We start from the raw sequence: 21,776 nt of genomic DNA, 5'->3' as shown, positions 1-21,776 counted from the left end.
TTGTCATTGTGTCCATACTGAGTCTGTGTGTGTTTGTGCCTGCTGATGCTGTCCTGCCTGTTGTTTCTCCCAGGTATGTGTTGTACCCTCTGGACCTCTACAATGACAGTGGCTACTACGCTCTGACCAAGTTCAAGAAACAGTTCCTCTACGATGAGATAGAGGCTGAGGTAAACGAGCACGAAACAAAGATGGCCGCCTCAGAAATCATAAAATGACCAGTAATTTATCACCGATCCCCACAAGAGTAGTGAGTTAGGGATTCTGTTTTTTTCCTACAGGTGAACCTGTGCTTCGATCAGTTTGTCTACAAGCTGGCTGACCAGATATTTGCCTACTACAAAGCCATGTCTGGAAGGTACGAGACGGCTGGAGACACCACAGTAAACAGATACAAGACTGAATCATGTTGTTGAGGGGGTTAAATCAAGCAGTGAAGGATGTTGTTGTGTGTTTTGCTCCACAGTGTCCTCCTGGACAAGCGTTTCAGGGCAGAGTGTAAAAACTATGGTGTGATCATCCCCTACCCCCCCTCCAACCGCTATGAGACCCTGCTCAAACAGAGACACGTACAGGTAGGTCTGTCGTACACCACCCTGGGTGACCACATGTCCGTGATTATCTGGGACAGTCTCGCTTTTTGTCCCGCGTCCAAGAAATCATATCCCACATTTTATTAACAAATTAAAACACCACAAATTTACAATAAAAGGTTGCTTTATCCCGTATCTCAGTCAGACTTCCTTATTGATTTGATGAGAATTGACATTCCAGCCTGTCTCTCTTGCAGTCACGTTGCCCTTATGACAAGATATTATATGAGAAGGACGTGGTGGTGGTGGGGGGTGTTAAACACTTTTCCAATCATTGATCTGATATTCTCCAATCATTGATTTGATATTCTCCAATCATTGATCTGATATTCTCCAATCATTGATTTGATATTCTCCAATCATTGATTTGATATTCTCCAATCATTGATCTGATATTCTCCAATCATTGATCTGATATTCTCCAATCATTGATCTGATATTCTCCAATCATTGATCTGATATTCTCCAATCATTGATCTGATATTCTCCAATCATTGATCTGATATTCTCCAATCATTGATTTGATATTCTCCAATCATTGATCTGATATTCTCCAATCATTGATCTGATATTCTCCAATCATTGATCTGATATTCTCCAATCATTGATCTGATATTCTCCAATCATTGATTTGATATTCTCCAATCATTGATCTGATATTCTCCAATCATTGATCTGAATTCTCAATCATTGATCTGATATTCTCCAATCATTGATCTGATATTCTCCAATCATTGATCTGATATTCTCCAATCATTGATCTGATATTCTCCAATCATTGATCTGATATTCTCCAATCATTGATCTGATATTCTCCAATCATTGATCTGATATTCTCCAATCATCGATCTGATATTCTCCAATCATTGATCTGATATTCTCCAATCATCGATCTGATATTCTCCAATCATTGATCTGATATTCTCCAATCATTGATTGATATTCTCCAATCATCGATATTTCTCCAATCATTGATCTGATATTCTCCAATCATTGATCTGATATTCTCCATTGAATCTCCAATCATTGATCTGATATTCTCCAATCATTGATCTGATATTCTCCAATCATTGATCTGATATTCTCCAATCATTGATCTGATATTCTCCAATCATTGATCTGATATTCTCCAATCATTGATCTGATATTCTCCAATCATTGATCTGATATTCTCTGCACCGCATCATGTTTGTCTAATCCTTTCGGATTAAATTCCAGCTGAACTTGGAGAGGACAGTTTACTACTTACACAAAGCATGCGTCTAACGAAGAGCTAGACAAGTAAGTAAAGGGCAGTATTAGACTGAAAGATTTACTCTATTTACACTGGTGTTTGTTCTTCACTGGTTGCCCTTTTCTTGGGGCAACAATTCACAAATCTTGCTGCTGTGACGGCACACTGTGGTATTTCACTCAGTATACATTGGAGTTGATCAAAATCGGGTTTGTTTTCGAATTCTTTGTGGGTCTGTGTAATCTGAGGGAAATAGGTGTCTCTAATATGGTCATACATTTGGCAGGAGGTTAGGAAGTGCAGCTCAGTTTCCACCTCATTTTGTGGGCTACAGCGGCCTTTCTCAAAAGCACGGCTATGCTCACTGAGTCTGTACATAGTCAAAGCTTTCCTTAATTTTGGGTCAGTCACAGTGGTCAGGTATTCTGCCACTGTGTTCTCTCTGTTTAGGGTCAGTCACAGTGGTCAGGTATTCTGCCACTGTGTTCTCTCTGTTTAGGGTCAGTCACAGTGGTCAGGTATTCTGCCACTGTGTTCTCTCTGTTTAGGGTCAGTCACAGTGGTCAGGTATTCTGCCACTGTGTTCTCTCTGTTTAGGGTCAGTCACAGTGGTCAGGTATTCTGCCACTGTGTACTCTCTGTTTAGGGTCAGTCACAGTGGTCAGGTATTCTGCCACTGTGTTCTCTCTGTTTAGGGTCAGTCACAGTGGTCAGGTATTCTGCCACTGTGTACTCTCTGTTTAGGGTCAGTCACAGTGGTCAGGTATTCTGCCACTGTGTTCTCTCTGTTTAGGGTCAGTCACAGTGGTCAGGTATTCTGCCACTGTGTTCTCTCTGTTTAGGGTCAGTCACAGTGGTCAGGTATTCTGCCACTGTGTACTCTCTGTTTAGGGTCAGTCAGAGTGGTCAGGTATTCTGCCACTGTGTACTCTCTGTTTAGGGTCAGTCACAGTGGTCAGGTATTCTGCCACTGTGTACTCTCTGTTTAGGGTCAGTCACAGTGGTCAGGTATTATGCCACTGTGTTCTCTCTGTTTAGGGTCAGTCACAGTGGTCAGGTATTCTGCCACTGTGTTCTCTCTGTTTAGGGCCAAATACCATTCCAGTTTGCTCTGTTTTTTTGTTAATTTGTTTGTTAATTCTTTCCAACGTGTCAAGTAATTATCTTTTTGTTTTCTCATGATTTGGTTGGGTCTAATAGTGTTGCTGTTCTGAGGGCTCTGTGGGGTCTGTTTGTGTTTATGAACAGCCCCAGTACCAGCTTGCTTAGGGTACTGTAGGTGATGGCTTTGTTAAGGAAGGTTTGGGTACTCTCTCTCTCTCTCTCTCTCTCTCTCTCTCTCTCTCTCTCTCTCTCTCTGTCTCTGTCTCTGTCTCTGTCTCTGTCTCTCTCTCTCTCTCTCACTCTCTCTCTCTCTCTCTCTCTCTCTCTCTCTCTCTCTCTCTCTCTCTCTCTCTCTCTCTCTCTCTTCCTCCCTTCCTCCCTTCCTCTCTCTCTCTCCTCTCTCTCTCTTCCTCCTCCCTCTCTCTCTCTCTCTCTCCCTCTCTCTCTCTTCTCTCTCTCTCTCTCTCTCTCTCTCTCTCTCCCTTTCTCTCTCTCTCCTTCTCTCTCTCCCTTCCTCTCTCTCTCTCTCCTTCCTCTCTCTCTCTCTTCCCTTCCTCTCTCTCTCCCTTCTCTCTCTCTCTCTCTCTCTCTCTCTCTCTCTCTCTCTCTCTCTCTCTCTCTCTCTCTCTCTCTCTCTCTCTCTCTCTCTCTCTCTCTCTCTCTCTCTCTCTCTCTCTCTCTCTCCCATCCACCCTCTCTCTCTCTTTCCCTTCCTCTCTCTCTCCCTTCCTCCCTCTCTCTCTCCCTTCCTTCTCTTCCTCTATTCCTCTCTTCTCTCTCTTCCCCCTTCCCTCTCTCTCTTCTCTCTCTTCCTTCCTCTCTCTTCTCTCTCTCTCTCTCTCTCTCTCTCTCCTCACTCTCTCTCTCTCTCTCTCTCTCTCTCTCTCTCTCTCTCTCTCCTCTCTCTCTCTCTCTCTCTCTCTCTCTCTCTCTCTCTCTCTCTCTCTCTCTCTCTCTCTCTCTCTCTCTCTCTCTCTCATCCTGTCCTCCCTCTCTCCAGCTCTTAGGTCGCTCCATCGATCTGAACCGTCTGGTAACCCAGAGGATCTCAGCAGCCATGTACAAGTCTCTGGACCAGGCCATCAGTCGCTTTGAGAGTGAAGACCTCACCTCCATTGTGGTGAGAACACCAGGGCAGGGGCATACTGTATACTGTGGTCTCAACCTTCCCATACACCATACAACCAACACTACTTCACACTCCTAACCCTGCGTCAAATGTACACTCTCAGATAGCATACTGTCAGTCACATTTCACACACCACGCTCACTCTCATTGGTCCTGTCCTGTCCTCTTGGCCCTATGCTCCACTCCACCTATGCTCCACTGTCTTTTCATTATCATTCTGTCTGTCTGTCCCACCCATCAGGAGTTGGAGTGGTTGATGGACATCAACAGACTGACTCATCGTCTGCTCTCGAAGCACATGACCCTGGACAGCTTCGACGCCATGTTCCGCGAGGCCAACCACAATGTGTCTGCCCCCTACGGACGCATCACGCTCCATGTCTTCTGGGAACTCAACTTTGACTTCCTCCCCAACTACTGCTACAACGGCTCCACCAACCGGTCAGTGGTAGGAGGTTGGGGGTGTTTTTGGGTAGTCTTGGTTCACAAGCTTACGGTTCTTGGGCAGCTGATTGCCGGTCTACCAAAACATCGCTCAGGTTCAGCAGTTGGCTATCTATATTCCAGAGAGAGAACTCTATCTCATTCCCTGTGTCCTCAGCTTCGTTCGGACTGCCATCCCCTTTACCCAGGAGCCTCAGCGAGACAAGCCTGCCAACGTGCAGCCGTACTACCTGTATGGGTCTAAGGTATGTACATTGCACTGTCTGCTATTTTCATTCAACTATAGAAATGAGATAGATGTGTACCTATTTTTAGAACACTTTTGAGAGCATGTTTCTGATGTAATGTTTCCTCTCCCTCCCCCAGCCTCTGAACATTGCCTACTCACACATCTATAGCTCCTACAGGAACTTCGTAGGCCCGCCCCACTTCAAGACAATCTGCCGTCTCCTTGGTTACCAGGGCATTGCCGTGGTGATGGAGGAGCTGCTCAAGATAGTCAAAAGCCTGGTATTATGGGCTATTTGTCTCTCATTGTCTGAATGTACTCCTACATAGCAGCCTCTTTTTAAAAAAGTAGATCCAACTAATCTCTCTTTTTATCCTCTCCCTCTGATACATCCTCTCCCTCTGATACTTCCTCTCCCTCTGACACCTCCTCTCCCTCTGATACTGCCTCTCCCTCTGATACTTCCTCTCCCTCTGATACTTCTTCCCCCTCTGATACTGCCTCCCCCTCTCCCTCTGACACCTCCTCTCCCTCTGATACTTCCTCTCCCTCTGATACTTCCTCTCCCTCTGATACTTCCTCTCCCTCTGATACTGCCTCCCCCTCTCCCTCTGATACTTCCTCTCCCTCTGATACTTCCTCTCCCTCTGATACTTCCTCTCCCTCTGATACTTCCTCTCCCTCTGATACTTCCTCTCCCTCTGATACTGCCTCCCCTCTGATACTTCCTCTCCCTCTGACACTTCCTCTCCCTCTGATACTTCCTCTCCCTCTGATACTTCCTCTCCCTCTGATACTTCCTCTCCCTCTGATACTTCCTCTCCCTCTGATACTTCCTCTCCCTCTGATACTTCCTCTCCCTCTGATACTTCCTCTCCCTCTGATACTGCCTCCCCCTCTGATACTTTTTCCCCCTCTGATACTTCCCCCTCTCCCTCTGATACTTCCTCCCCCTCCCCTGATACTGCCTCTCCCTCTGATACTGCCTCTCCCTCTGATACTTCCTCTCCCTCTGATACTTCCTCTCCCTCTGATACTGCCTCCCCTCTGATACTTCCTCTCCCTCTGATACTTCCTCTCCCTCTGATACTTCCTCTCCCTCTGATACTTCCTCTCCCTCTGATACTTCCTCTCCCTCTGATACTTCCTCTCCCTCTGATACTTCCTCTCCCTCTGATACTTCCTCTCCCTCTGATACTTCCTCTCCCTCTGATACTGCCTCCCCTCTGATACTTCCTCCCCCTCTGATACTTCCTCTCCCTCTGATACTTCCTCCCCCTCTCCCCTGATACTGCCTCTCCCTCTGATACTGCCTCTCCCTCTGATACTTACTCTCCCTCTGATACTTCCTCTCCCTCTGATACTTCCTCCCCCTCTCCCCCTGATACTGCCTCTCCCTCTGATACTGCCTCTCCCTCTGATACTTCCTCTCCCTCTGATACTGCCTCCCCCTCTCCCTCTGATACTGCCTCTCCCTCTGATACTTCCTCTCCTCTGATACTTCCTCTCCCTCTGATACTTCCTCTCCCTCTGATACTTCCTCTCCCTCTGATACTTTTTCTCCCTCTGATACTTCCTCCCCCTCTCCCCCTGATACTGCCTCTCCCTCTGATACTTCCTCTCCCTCTGATACTTCCTCTCCCTCTGATACTTCCTCTCCCTCTGATACTTCCTCTCCCTCTGATACTTCCTCTCCCTCTGATACTTCCTCTCCCTCTGATACTTCCTCTCCCTCTGATACTTCCTCTCCCTCTGATACTTCCTCTCCCTCTGATACTTCCTCTCCCTCTGATACTTCCTCTCCCTCTGATACTTCCTCTCCCTCTGATACTTCCTCTCCCTCTGATACTGCCTCTCCCTCTGATACTGCCTCCCCTCTGATACTTCCTCCCCTCTCTTCCTCTCCTCTGATACTTCCTCCCCTCTCCCCTGATACTGCCTCTCCCTCTGATACTGCCTCTCCCTCTGATACTTCCTCTCCCTCTGATACTTCCTCTCCCTCTGATACTTCCTCCCCCTCTCCCTCTGATACTGCCTCTCCCTCTGATACTGCCTCTCCCTCTGATACCTCCTCCCCCTCTCCCCCTGATACTGCCTCTCCCTCTGATACTTCCTCTCCCTCTGATACTTCCTCCCCCTCTCCCCCTGATACTGCCTCTCCCTCTGATACTTCCTCTCCCTCTGATACTTCCTCTCCCTCTGATACTTCCTCTCCCTCTGATACTGCCTCTCCCTCTGATACTTCCTCCCCCTCTCCCTCTGATACTGCCTCCCCCTCTCCCTCTGATACTGCCTCTCCCTCTGATACTTCCTCTCCCTCTGATACTTCCTCTCCCTCTGATACTTCCTCTCCCTCTGATACTTCCTCTCCCTCTGATACTTCCTCTCCCTCTGATACTTCCTCTCCCTCTGATACTTCCTCTCCCTCTGATACTTCCTCTCCCTCTGATACTGCCTCCCCTCTGATACTGCCTCTCCCTCTGATACCTCCTCCCCCTCTGATACTGCCTCTCCCTCTGATACTTCCTCTCCCTCTGATACTTCCTCCCCCTCTGATACTGCCTCCCCCTCTCCCTCTGATACTCCTCTCCCTCTGATACTTCCTCTCCCTCTGATACTTCCTCTCCCTCTGATACTTCCTCTCCCTCTGATACTTCCTCTCCCTCTGATACTGCCTCCCCTCTGATACTTCCTCCCCTCTGATACTGCCTCTCCCTCTGATACACCTCCTCTCCCCTGATACTGCCTCTCCCTCTGATACTTCCTCTCCCTCTGATACTTCCTCTCCCTCTGATACTTCCTCTCCCTCTGATACTGCCTCTCCCTCTGATACTGCCTCTCCCTCTGATACTGCCTCCCCTCTGATACTTCCTCCCCCTCTGATACTTCCTCCCCCTCTGATACTTCCTCTCCCTCTGATACTTCCTCCCCCTCTCCCCCTGATACTGCCTCTCCCTCTGATACTGCCTCTCCCTCTGATACTTCCTCTCCCTCTGATACTTCCTCTCCCTCTGATACTTCCTCTCCCTCTGATACTTCCTCTCCCTCTGATACTTCCTCTCCCTCTGATACTTCCTCTCCCTCTGATACTTCCTCTCCCTCTGATACTGCCTCTCCCTCTGATACTGCCTCTCCCTCTGATACTTCCTCTCCCTCTGATACTTCCTCTCCCTCTGATACTTCCCCTCCCTCTGATACTGCCTCTCCCTCTGATACTTCCTCCCCCTCTCCCCCTGATACTGCCTCTCCCTCTGATACTGCCTCTTCCTCTGATACTGCCTCTCCCTCTGATACTTCCTCTCCCTCTGATACTTCCTCTCCCTCTGATACTTCCTCTCCCTCTGATACTTCCTCTCCCTCTGATACTTCCTCTCCCTCTGATACTTCCTCTCCCTCTGATACTGCCTCCCCTCTGATACTTCCTCTCCCTCTGATACTTCCTCTCCCTCTGACACCTCCTCTCCCTCTGATACTTCCTCTCCCTCTGATACTTCCTCTCCCTCTGATACTTCCTCTCCCTCTGATACTTCCTCTCCCTCTGATACTTCCTCTCCCTCTGATACTTCCTCTCCCTCTGATACTTCCTCTCCCTCTGATACTTCCTCTCCCTCTGATACTTCCTCTCCCTCTGATACTTCCTCCCCTCTGATACTGCCTCTCCCTCTGATACTTCCTCCCCCTCTCCCCCTGATACTGCCTCTCCCCCTGATACTGCCTCTCCTCTGATACTGCCTCTCCCTCTGATACTTCCTCTCCCCTGATACTTCCTCTCCCTCTGATACTTCCTCTCCCTCTGATACTTCCTCTCCCTCTGATACTTCCTCTCCCTCTGATACTTCCTCCCCCTCTCCCCCTGATACTGCCTCTCCCTCTGATACTGCCTCTCCCTCTGATACTTCCTCTCCCTCTGATACTTCCTCTCCCTCTGATACTTCCTCTCCCTCTGATACTTCCTCTCCCTCTGATACTTCCTCTCCCTCTGATACTTCCTCTCCCTCTGATACTTCCTCTCCCCCCTGATACTTCCTCTCCCTCTGATACTTCCTCTCCCCCTGATACTTCCTCTCCCTCTGATACTTCCTCTCCCTCTGATACTTCCTCTCCCTCTGATACTTCCTCTCCCTCTGATACTGCCTCTCCCTCTGATACTTCCTCTCCCTCTCCCCTGATACTTCTCTCCCCTGATACTGCCTCTCCCTCTGATACTTCCTCTCCCTCTGATACTTCCTCTCCCTCTGATACTGCCTCTCCCTCTGATACTTCCTCTCCCTCTGATACTTCCTCTCCCTCTGATACTTCCTCTCCCTCTGATACTTCCTCCCTCCTTCTCTCCCCCTGATACTTCCTCCCTCCCTCTGATACTGCCTCTCCCTCTGATACTGCCTCTCCCTCTGATACTTCCTCTCCCTCTGATACTTCCTCTCCCTCTGATACTTCCTCTCCCTCTGATACTTCCTCTCCCTCTGATACTGCCTCTCCCTCTGATACTTCCTCCCCCTCCCCCTGATACTTCCTCCCTCCCTCTCCCTCTGATACTGCCTCTCCCTCTGATACTGCCTCTCCCTCTGATACTTCCTCTCCTCTGATACTTCCTCTCCCTCTGATACTTCTCCCTCTGATACTTCCTCTGATACTTCCTCTCCCTCTGATACTTCCTCTCCCTCTGATACTGCCTCTCCCTCTGATACTGCCTCTCCCTCTGATACTTCCTCTCCCTCTGATACTTCCTCTCCCTCTGATACTTCCTCTCCCTCTGATACTTCCTCTCCCTCTGATACTTCCTCTCCCTCTGATACTTCCTCTCCCTCTGATACTTCCTCCCTCTGATACTTCCTCTCCCTCTGATACTTCCTCTCCCCCTGATACTTCCTCTCCCTCTGATACTTCCTCTCCCTCTGATACTTCCTCTCCCTCTGATACTTCCTCTCCCTCTGATACTTCCTCTCCCTCTGATACTGCCTCTCCCTCTGATACTGCCTCCCCTCCCCTGATACTTCCTCTCCCTCTGATACTTCCTCTCCCCTGATACTTCCTCTCCCTCTGATACTTCCTCTCCCTCTGATACTTCCTCTCCCTCTGATACTTCCTCTCCCTCTGATACTTCCTCTCCCTCTGATACTTCCTCTCCCTCTGATACTTCCTCTCCCTCTGATACTGCCTCTCCCTCTGATACTGCCTCTCCCTCTGATACTTCCTCTCCCTCTGATACTTCCTCTCCCTCTGATACTGCCTCTCCCTCTGATACTTCCTCTCCCTCTGATACTTCCTCTCCCTCTGATACTTCCTCTCCCTCTGATACTTCCTCTCCCTCTGATACTTCCTCTCCCTCTGACACTTCCTCTCCCTCTGATACTTCCTCTCCCTCTGACACTTCCTCCCCCTCTTCTCTTCCCTACTTAGTTGCAGGGCACTATCCTGCAGTATGTGAAGACTCTGATCGAGGTGATGCCTAAGATCTGTCGCCTGCCGCGCCACGAGTACGGATCCCCAGGTCGGTTCATTGTAGAGGAGAGGTAGTTCAGTGAACCCACAGCAAATGTCTAGGCTTTAGCTCAGAGGGCTAACACAGGCGTGACTCGTACAGACAACCCAGGTTTGAAACCCGGTCAGTCCCAGACAATAACACTTCCTCTTGTTGTCCCATCATATTATAGTCCTCTGACAGATCAGATGAGATATGCTTGATTAGCATGCTTCTCTATGAGCAGGGATTATAGGCTGGGTAGATTAGTGGTGTTCTGCACCGTAACAGGCTGTACTTCTTGTATGCCTGATCTCTGTCAGCACTTCCTGATCCTCCTAGAGCTGTAGATCCTGGTTCAGCTGCTGCACAAGACAGACATACAGACCGACAGAGAGTTTAGTGACGGAACAGACATCGTCATAATCACCATGACATAGTTGATAATCCTACCATACCTGGATGGTCAGAGATCCCATCATCAGACTGCTGTGTGTTTATCAGTCAAGGACAGTCCCGTTCTTAGTATTTAACTCCATGGGATCGGATCCGCATCTGTTATTTTAACATTGAACTATTTTAACTTTGTAGATGTAACTTTTAACTGTGTTCTGGCCATAATAGCCATGTCCTCTTAAATCTCCTCCGGACACAGCCAGAAAAGGACTGGCCACCCCTCAGAGCCTGGTTCCTCTCTAGGTTTCTAATCTCCACCCAGCACAGCCAGAAGAGGACTGGCCACCCCTCAGAGCCTGGTTCCTCTCTAGGTTTCTAATCTCCACCCAGCACAGCCAGAAAAGGACTGGCCACCCCTCAGAGCCTGGTTCCTCTCTAGGTTTCTAATCTCCACCCAGCACAGCCAGAAGAGGGCTGGCCACCCCTCAGAGCCTGGTTCCTCTCTAGGTTTCTAATCTCCACCCAGCACAGCCAGAAAAGGACTGGCCACCCCTCAGAGCCTGGTTCCTCTCTAGGTTTCTAATCTCCACCCAGCACAGCCAGAAGAGGACTGGCCACCCCTCAGAGCCTGGTTCCTCTCTAGGTTTCTAATCTCCACCCAGCACAGCCAGAAAAGGACTGGCCACCCCTCAGAGCCTGGTTCCTCTCTAGGTTCCTGCCTTTCTATGGAGTTTTTCATGGCCACCTTGCTTCTACATCTACATTGCTTGCTTTTTGGGGTTTTAGGCTGGGTTTCTGTAACAGTGCTGATGTAAAAAGGGCTTTCTAAAATACATTGATTGATTGTCCTTCCCTGCCAGGTATCCTGGAGTTCTTCCACCACCAGCTGAAGGACATTATAGAGTACGCAGAGCTGAAGACAGATGTCTTCCAGAGTCTCAGAGAGGTGGGGAACGCCATCCTCTTCTGTCTGCTCATTGAACAAGCTCTGGTGAGTCCCTCTTCTTCTCCTTATTCACCTCTATCCCTTCCTCTCCTCTGTTCTGTCCTCCCCTCCTTCCCCCATCCTCTCCTGCTTCACCTGTATCCCTTCTTTCTCCTTTCCTCTTCCCTTCTCTTTCCTCTCCCCCCTCTCTCCTCTCCCCCTATCCTACTCTCATCACCTCTCTCCACTCCCCTCTCTCCTATCCCCTCTCTCTCCTCTCCCCTATCCTACTCTCATCACCTCTCTCCTATCCCCTCTCTCTCCTCTCCCCTATCCTATTCTCATCCCCTCTCTCTCCTCTCCCCCTATCCTACTCTCATCACCTCTCTCCACTCCCCTCTCTCCTATCCCCTCTCTCTCTCTCCCCTATCCTACTCTCATCACCTCTCTCCTATCCCCTCTCTCTCCTCTCCCCTATCCTATTCTCATCCCCTCTCTCTCCTCTTCCCCTATCCTACTCTCATCACCTCTCTCCACTCCCCTCTCTCCTATCCCCTCTCTCTCCTCTCCCCCTATCCTACTCCCATCACCTCTCTCCTCTCTCTCCTCTCCCCCTATCCTACTCTCATCACCTCTCCCCTCTAACTCTCCTCTCCCCCTATTCTACTCTCCATCTCCTCTCTCCTCTCCCCTCTCTTTTCCTCTCCTCTATTCCTCCCGTTCCCACTTTCTCTTTCTGTCTGTTTGAATATATCTGTTTCTATCGCAGTCTCAATAAAGTTTCACCCTCCAGAAATGTTGATATTGACTGTATCTGAATTGCAACTCTATTCTTTATTTCACGCTGGCAACTACTACAGGTGGTAAGAATCTAGCTATTGTCTTTGGTAACAAACACACACCCTGACTGATCTCTCTCTCTCTCTCTCTCTCTCTCTCTCTCTCTCTCTCTCTCTCTCTCTCTCTCTCTGTTGATTTGGGCTGCCACACACCCTGACTGATCTCTCTCTCCACCTCCATCTCCATCTCTCTCTCTCTCCTCTCTCTCTCCATCTCCATCTCGCTCTCTCTCTCTCCATCTCTCTCTCTCTCTCTCTCTCTCTCTCTCTCTCTCTCTCTCTCTCTCTCTCTCTCTCTCTCTCTCTCCATCTCTCTTCTCCATCTCTCTTTCTTTCTCTCTCCCCATCTCTCTCTCTCTCTCCCCATCTCTCTCTCTCCATCTCCATCTCTCTCTCTCTCTCGCTCCATCTCTCTTTCTCTCTCTCTCTCTCTCTCTCCCCCATCTCTCTTTCTCTCTCTCTCTCCATCTCCATCTCTCTCTCTCTCTCCATCTCTCTTTCTCTCTCTCTCTCCATCTCCATCTCTCTTTCTCTCTCTCTCTCTCTCCCCATCTCTCTCTCTCCATCTCCATCTCTCTTTCTCTCTTTCTTCTCTCTCTCTCTCTCCCCATCTCTCTCTCTCTCCATCTCTCTTTCTCTCTCTCTCTCTCTCTCCCCATCTCTCTCTCTCTCTCTGTTGGTTTTTCTATTCAACATCTTACTCTGACACCCAAAGTTTAACCTCCGGAGGCCATGAAAGCCAAGGATTGAGATTCAAAAATGTTTTAAGAAAGTAAAGAACATCCAAGAATAGAATCATTATTCTATAATTGGAAATACCATCATTTGAAATAAATGGATAATAAAAAGCGACTATCTTAATGTATCTCTTCATGTCCTTGGCTCCCATGTGTGTTTCTGTGTGACTTTCTGTTAAGAATGTGCTCAACTTCTGCCTCTATACTCTCTGTCCACACTGGCTTCTCTCTCAATGCCTGTCACTCTTTACATCCTCATACCCTCTGGTCTGTCTCATTCTCTGACTGCCTTGTGTGTGTATATATGGTGTATATAGTGTGTGTTTGTCCTGGCTGATCACAGCATGCAGATCATTCTGTCTTCCATAGTGTTTTAGTGGAGCTTTCCTGATCTGGATCTCTTGTTGTTTTCTCATTCTCCTTGTTCTATTGGTTCTAACACCACCAGTTTAACCATGCGTTTAATTCCATATTACAGCCATTCCTATTGGTTGACCAGACCTGAGTGACAGTAGCCTGTAGTATGACTGAGGGGGGAGGTGACCAGAGGTTAGGTCAGACCTATGACACGTCAGACCAGTGTGATGTACTGTACTACACATCCTCCTGTACTTAGTGGCACAGCCTCCTATACTTAGTGGCACAGCCTCCTGTACTTAGTGGCACAGCCTCCTGTACTTAGTGGCACAGCCTCCTGTACTTAGTGGCACAGCCTCCTGTACTTAGTGGCATGTCCTCCTGTACTTAGTGGCACAGCCTCCTGTACTTAGTGGCACAGCCTCCTGTACTTAGTGGCACAGCCTCCTGTACTTAGTGGCACAGCCTCCTGTACTTAGTGGCGCAGCCTCCTGTACTTAGTGGCGCAGCCTCCTGTATTTAGTGGCATGTCCTCCTGTACATAGTGGCACAGCCTCCTGTACTTAGTGGCACAACCTCCTGTTCTTAGTGGCACAGCCTCCTGTACTTAGAGGTGCAGCCTCCTGTGCTTAGTGGCACAGCCTCCTGTACTTAGTGGCGCAGTCTCCTGTACTTAGTGGCGCAGCCTCCTGTACTTAGTGGCGCAGCCTCCTGTACTTAGTGGCGCAGCCTCCTGTACTTAGTGGCGCAGCCTCCTGTACTTAGTGGCGCAGCCTCCTGTATTTAGTGGCATGTCCTCCTGTACATAGTGGCGCAGCCTCCTGTACTTAGTGGCGCAGCCTCCTGTACTTAGTGGCGCAGCCTCCTGTACATAGTGGCGCAGCCTCCTGTACTTAGTGGCGCAGCCTCCTGTACTTAGTGGCGCAGCCTCCTGTACTTAGTGGCGCAGCCTCCTGTACTTTAGTGCATGAGTCATACACCTGCCTAGGGTTATCTCCTCATAACTGTACTACTCACTCACTTATACACACATTCTCACAGCTTATGTACCTCTGACTCCAATCATTACTAATGAGTATAACACCTCCCTCCCATCACCACTAACTACCCAATGTAGTATACAAGAGAGATGTTGGCTGGTGTTCAATATCACCTCTCCCTCTGTGTGTGTGTGTGTGTGTTAACCACAGTCCCAGGAGGAGGTGTGTGACCTGCTTCATGCAGCTCCCTTCCAGAATATCCTCCCCAGGGTCTACATCAAAGGTATGTGATACAGGTCCAGGCGTGTGGATCCTGATTGAGAACAAGGTGGATGGGTGGGATAAGGTGGTCAATATTATGCATATCTGACTGATGTGTGTGTGTAGAGGGGGAGCGTCTGGAAGTCAGGATGAAGAGGCTGGAGGCTAAGTATGCTCCACTTCATCTGGTGCCCCTCATCGAGAGGCTGGGGACCCCTCAGGTGAGCTCTACCTGCTTGTCATCACCATCCACACCTCATCATCTGGCTCTCTGTCCTGACCCACAGACAGTTTCCACAATCTTGGTTTGAAATGTAGACATTTGTAAGGGCAGCCGTATTGGCACCAAAGTTCCAAAACAATTCAACTTTCCCTATTTTATCTGCTCCACCTTACTCCCTGTTCTCCTTACTTCCTTTCCTAATGTTTCCTTTCCTCCTCTTTTTCAGCAAATAGCTATAGCCCGTGAGGGGGATCTGTTGACCAAGGAGCGTCTTTGCTGTGGCCTGTCCATGTTCGAGGTGATCCTTACAAGGATCCGTAGTTTCCTGCAGGACGCCGTGTGGCGAGGCCCGCCTCCCACCAATGGCGTGATGCATGTGGACGAGTGTATGGAATTCCACCGCCTCTGGAGCGCCATGCAGTTTGTTTACTGCATACCTGTCGGCACTCACGAGTTCACCGCAGAGTGAGTTACTGTAGAGGGCATGGCAGCGTACTCACACACACAGTAAGGAGTGAGTTACTGTAGAGGGCATGGCAGCGTACTCACACACACAGTAAGGAGTGAGTTACTGTAGAGGGCATGGCAGCGTACTCACACACACAGTAAGGAGTGAGTTACTGTAGAGGGCATGGCAGCGTACTCACACACACAGTAAGGAGTGAGTTACTGTAGAGGGCATGGCAGCGTACTCACACACACACAGTAAGGAGTGAGTTACTGTAGAGGGCATGGCAGCGTACTCGCACACACAGTAAGGAGTGAGTTACTGTAGAGGGCATGGCAGCGTACTCGCACACACAGTAAGGAGTGAGTTACTGTAGAGGGCATGGCAGCGTACTCGCACACACAGTAAGGAGTGAGTTACTGTAGAGGGCATGGTAGCGTACTCGCACACACAGTAAGGAGTGAGTTACTGTAGAGGGCATGGCAGCGTACTCGCACACACAGTAAGGAGTGAGTTACTGTAGAGGGCATGGCAGCGTACTCGCACACACAGTAAGGAGTGAGTTACTGTAGAGGGCATGGCAGCGTACTCGCACACACAGTAAGGAGTGAGTTACTGTAGAGGGCATGGCAGCGTACTCGCACACACAGTAAGGAGTGAGTTACTGTAGAGGGCATGGCAGCGTACTCGCACACACAGTAAGGAGTGAGTTACTGTAGAGGGCATGGCAGCGTACTCGCACACACAGTAAGGAGTGAGTTACTGTAGAGGGCATGGCAGCGTACACACAGTAAGGAGTGAGTTACTGTAGAGGGCATGCACACACAGTAAGGAGTGAGTTACTGTAGAGGGCATGGCAGCGTACTCGCACACACAGTAAGGAGTGAGTTACTGTAGAGGCATGGCAGCGTACTCGCACACACAGTAAGGAGTGAGTTACTGTAGAGGGCATGGCAGCGTACTCGCACACACAGTAAGGAGTGAGTTACTGTAGAGGGCATGGCAGCGTACTCGCACACACAGTAAGGAGTGAGTTACTGTAGAGGGCATGGCAGCGTACTCGCACACACAGTAAGGAGTGAGTTACTGTAGAGGGCATGGCAGCGTACTCGCACACACAGTAAGGAGTGAGTTACTGTAGGGCATGGCAGCGTACTCGCACACACAGTAAGGAGTGAGTTACTGTAGAGGGCATGGCAGCGTACTCGCACACACAGTAAGGAGTGAGTTACTGTAGAGGGCATGGCAGCGTACTCGCACACACAGTAAGGAGTGAGTTACTGTAGAGGGCATGGCAGCGTACTCGCACACACAGTAAGGAGTGAGTTACTGTAGAGGGCATGGCAGCGTACTCGCACACACAGTAAGGAGTGAGTTACTGTAGAGGGCATGGCAGCGTAAGGAGTGAGTTACTGTAGAGGGCATGGCACACACAGTAAGGAGTGAGTTACTGTAGAGGGCATGGCAGCGTACTCGCACACACAGTAAGGAGTGAGTTACTGTAGAGGGCATGGCAGCGTACTCGCACACACAGTAAGGAGTGAGTTACTGTAGAGGGCATGGCAGCGTACTCGCACACACAGTAAGGAGTGAGTTACTGTAGAGGCATGGCAGCGCACACACAGTAAGGAGTGAGTTACTGCACACACAGTAAGGAGTGAGTTACTGTAGAGGGCATGGCAGCGTACTCGCACACACAGTAAGGAGTGAGTTACTGTAGAGGGCATGGCAGCGTACTCGCACACACAGTAAGGAGTGAGTTACTGTAGAGGGCATGGCAGCGTACTCGCACACACAGTAAGGAGTGAGTTACTGTAGAGGGCATGGCAGCGTACTCGCACACACAGTAAGGAGTGAGTTACTGTAGGGGCATGGCAGCGTACTCGCACACACAGTAAGGAGTGAGTTACTGTAGGGGGCATGGCAACATACTCACACAGTAAGGAGTGACTTACTGTAGGGGGCATGGCAGTGTTGTCTTTGGCTATGCCGAGTTAAGTGATATGACAAATGCTATTCTATAAAATAATTTCTCCGTAATTAATATTACCTAATTGACCTAATCATGTAAATGTAATTAACTAGAGAGTCGGGGCACCACAAAATAATATTTATAGAGCTCTTATCTTCCGAATAAACTCTTAAAGACCTAGTATATTTTACATCAATAGTAGTCAATATTAATCGTCACCTTAATTCAGTTTCGTCTGAAAGTTGTAAATTCTTGGTTTTCTGCACGAACCCTGGCTAACAAGTTGAATCAGCAATACAAAATTGGGTTTAATTATTTATTTACTATATACCTAACGAATCACACAGAATTACACATGCACATAATTAGTCATAACTTGATTACAAACTTGATTACAAATTACATCATAAAGGAAAACGTCCATTTGGAAAAGGAAAATGGAATAAATATTTACTCTGAGCTGCGCTTCAGTAGGTTGGTCGTAGATGGAAGACCGTGTTGTCAAACCGAGTCCTTTGAAGAATGTCTCTGGTGCGATAGACGGGATACTCTGTCTGTTCCTTCCTAACCCTCGTTTGCAGCTGCTGTTGCTAACTCAACGGCTAGGAGGTATCACTTCTGGAGTGAATAAGAGTTCAAAGTTCATACCATTCGCAACCAAAGCTCACACTGATGTTGGTTTCATTCTGTAGTTATTATCTGAACCATTCTGACATCGGACCGTCGTCCCCACATCCTCGGAACAGGAGGTTACATTTTCGTCAAGGTTTTATGTCGTGGAGCGAGAAGGGAGTTTTATAACCCATGACTCTTCACAGGGGTGGGCCACTGATTGAGCAGAGTCCTAACCTTATGAAAACCCTATTCTTACATTTTAGAAGCTAAAATCACATTTCATACCATCACAAATAATTTCAAATTCAAACATTTAAATTGAACAACAATTCAATGTGAATCCGATAACTCTGATGTGTAGACTTTCCACTGTAGAGTTTTATGTCATCTTATCATTGATGAGAATGTCTCAGATGACAACTGAACTGACATCATATTCATTAAGTACCTCCACATATGTTCAATTGGTCGGATTACCAGAATATAGTTAATTTCCCCCCACCTTCTGATTTTCCCAGAATCTCTATGTTAACCAAGGGGTTTTCAAATGTAACATTAGTAGGGTAGAGAGTGGAAAAAGGTGTTTCGAGGTATGTATGACTGTCATAAACCTACCCCCAGGCCAACATTATGACAGCATCTTACTCGCACAGTAGGGAGTTAGTTACTGTAGGGGGCATGACAGCGTACTCACTCAGTAAGGAGTGTGTTACTGTAGTCCTCTCAGGGCTGTTTAGTGCACATGCACAGTAGTAGATAAAGCAATCACTATCCAATCAACTGAGCTTGATTTGTAAAGCGTTTTCTACAAATACAAAGTACTTATTAAGTTCCTGTATGTATCCTCTGCAGGCAGTGTTTTGGTGACGGGCTGAACTGGGCAGGCTGTTCCATCATCGTGTTGTTGGGTCAGCAGCGCCGCTTTGACCTGTTTGACTTCTGCTACCACCTGCTCAAGGTGCAGAGGCAGGACAGCAAGGATGAGATCATCAAGAACGTGGTGGGTACCCACTGACGCTATGCACACATCTACTTTGCTTTAACCAGCATGCTAACACAGAAGTAAGATGACAGAATGGATTGAGAGATATGTCAACTGCTGGCAGTTTGTTTTTTATATGAGAAGAGGAAGCTCACCATCTTTATGGTGACAAGTCCTTGGCTACTACAATCCTAGTCTGTGATTTTAATTTTATCATTGGATTCAAACCCTATCTATCTATCTATCTATCTATCTATCTATCTATCTATCTATCTATCTATCTATCTATCTATCTATCTATCTATCTATCTATCAATCTAATCTAATCTACCTACAGCCACTGAAGAAGATGGCTGACCGCATCAGGAAGTACCAGATCCTGAACAACGAGATCTTTGCCATCCTCAACAAGTACATGAAGGCTGTGGAGACCGATAGTTCCACCGTGGAGCATGTCCGCTGCTTCCAGCCACCTATACACCAGTCCCTGGCCACAACATGCTGAGAAGAACTCACACATGCTACAAACACACGCTACACACATAAGCCACACATGTCCCACAAACTACACATACACACACACACTAACCCAAATCATCACCACACAGTCTGCCTCTCTTTGGCCTTGTACTCAGACTCTCAGAGCCTTAAGATTCCAGAGGTCTGTCTGACTGTACACCATTTTGGCACCAAATATTCCATACAAATGACATTCCAATTTGCATTCCAGAATGCAACTGTCTTGGAACTTTTCGTGTCAACATGGCGACCGTTAAAAAGTATAAATCTCCAACGGAGTTTTCTGAAGTCTGAATATTTTAGGCCCATAACCACAGTCTAATTTTAGAGGTGTGGGTGTTTTCAGATGTTAGTTTTTCTGTTCCCAACCCATGTGACTCTCACACCCAGACTCAGCATCCCTTGTCCTGTCACTAGAGCTATATGTCACATGGATGGGCTCAGTAATACACAACTGCCAATCCTGAGTGGTTACAGATCTGCAGTAATGCCCTGCTTCCCCTCTAGTCACAATGAACAGTCTATCAGATACCTCTGAGAAACCATTCAGTGAGCATCAACAATCAACCTACATAAAAGATGATAGATATGCTGGAATAATCTCCAAAACCTCAATGCATACAAATAATCTGATTCTGAAATGACCTATAACCTGAGATTATTATTTGGTAGATGACGTACGAAAGCAAACCCAACCTCCATTTTATTGAATTGCTTCATGAAGTCCACACGGGTGCTAAGTATTATGATGATACTTAATTACACCAAAGTCATCAGTGGCATTTCCCCCCATAACATCCATAATATGATCATCACACAAGTCAAGCTGTCCATTCATTCATCCCAGAGGCTAACATGTTTGTGTGTCCCAAATGGCACCCTATTCCCTATATAGTGCACTACTTTTGACAAGCTCCTATAAGGAATAGGGTGCCATTTGGATGTAGCCCCACATCTCCCTGGACATACCCATGCTTAATAAACCAGTGTCATAGGAGTAGTTAGCCACACCTCTTCTCTCCTCACACAACCCTACTGTTTCAAATAGCATAACAAGGACACTTGACTGCATAACAAGGACACTTGACTGCATACCAAGGACACGTGACTGCATACCAAGGACACTTGACTGCATACCAAGGACACTTGACTGCATACCAAGGACACTTGACTGCATAACAAGGACACTTGACTGCATAACAAGGACACTTGACTGCATACCAAGGACACTTGACTGCATACCAAGGACACTTGACTGCATACCAAGGACACTTGACTGCATAACAAGGACACGTGACTGCATACCAAGGACACGTGACTGCATAACAAGGACACTTGACTGCATAACAAGGACACTTGACTGCATAACAAGGACACTTGACTGCATAACAAGGACACGTGACTGCATAACAAGGACACTTGACTGCATAACAAGGACACGTGACTGCTTTTCTTAGTTGCTTTATTCATTTTTCACTTATTTGGGGGGTTTTAGCCTCTGAGTATAATTTTTATTCAGTTCCATTCTCCATTGGAAATGTCACTGTTGAACTAAAAAGAGAAGTGTTGAGTGTTGTAATTGTTATTGTTTTTAATTCATTATTGATAATTACATTCTTCATCTTTGGTATAACTTTCGTCTTCTACTGACGACAATCCTAATCCTCACCTACTTTTTGATTTCTCTCTGTCATGTCAGTTTATTGAACATTTTTATATTCTGTATGTGTGCTTAATACAGTGATATTGTTTACCATTTTTGAAATGATTGACAACATCTTCATCTGCACGTGTGTGTTTTTTTGTTTTGTTTTTCCGGAGTAAAAAAAAACGTTAGAAATAATTCTTGGTTGTCAAATAACAAAAGAGACCAGGATGACTTTACTGTATTAGATAGATTTGTTCAGAGAGTGAATGGAAGATGTTGGTAGTATCAAACTCCTATACAGTTCATCCCCTCTATAGAAGAAGAATTAAAGCAATCAATAAGTTGCATTTTCACTGTTTAGGTACGAATTACACACAAGGGATGGAGAGAGGGTGATTTCCTAAATATATTCAATATTCCATATTATTGGATTTTTTTTTTTTTTTCGAGATCGAGAGAGGGCTTGGATTTTTTTTTCTTTAGCAGTCTTATCAGTCCTTTGACCCTGTTTTTTATTCTTATGAAGGAAAGTTAATCGTTACACCCATGAAGGAGCGACCATATTTTCAGTTTGAATAAAAAAAACTAAATGAAGTTTAGTTTCCTGTAATTGTTCCAATTGTCGTTTTTTAAATTATCTTCATCCACACAACTACACCTTAATGTTCATTGAATGGGTG

At 47.4% G+C, this 21,776-nt stretch overlaps 1 protein-coding gene across 1 annotated transcript in view; it reads left to right on the top strand.

Annotated features, from left to right (window-relative positions):
- Positions 1-21,558, top strand: part of LOC124010583 (cytoplasmic FMR1-interacting protein 2-like) — a 67,176-nt gene extending 45,618 nt beyond the window's left edge. Inside the window, 14 exon segments of the mRNA XM_046323193.1 lie at positions 74-170; positions 282-358; positions 467-575; positions 3,932-4,051; positions 4,302-4,501; positions 4,662-4,749; positions 4,871-5,014; positions 10,134-10,224; positions 11,451-11,581; positions 14,639-14,711; positions 14,816-14,910; positions 15,139-15,377; positions 18,800-18,947; positions 19,267-21,558. Coding sequence (XP_046179149.1) covers positions 74-170; positions 282-358; positions 467-575; positions 3,932-4,051; positions 4,302-4,501; positions 4,662-4,749; positions 4,871-5,014; positions 10,134-10,224; positions 11,451-11,581; positions 14,639-14,711; positions 14,816-14,910; positions 15,139-15,377; positions 18,800-18,947; positions 19,267-19,434 — 1,780 coding nt within the window. The 3' untranslated portion in view covers positions 19,435-21,558.
- The last annotated feature ends 218 nt before the right edge of the window (positions 21,559-21,776 follow it).

This window comes from Oncorhynchus gorbuscha, linkage group LG23 (assembly GCF_021184085.1).
Source record: "Oncorhynchus gorbuscha isolate QuinsamMale2020 ecotype Even-year linkage group LG23, OgorEven_v1.0, whole genome shotgun sequence".
In the NCBI taxonomy this organism is placed as follows: domain Eukaryota; kingdom Metazoa; phylum Chordata; class Actinopteri; order Salmoniformes; family Salmonidae; genus Oncorhynchus; species Oncorhynchus gorbuscha.
This window is presented reverse-complemented; position numbering and strand designations above follow the sequence as displayed.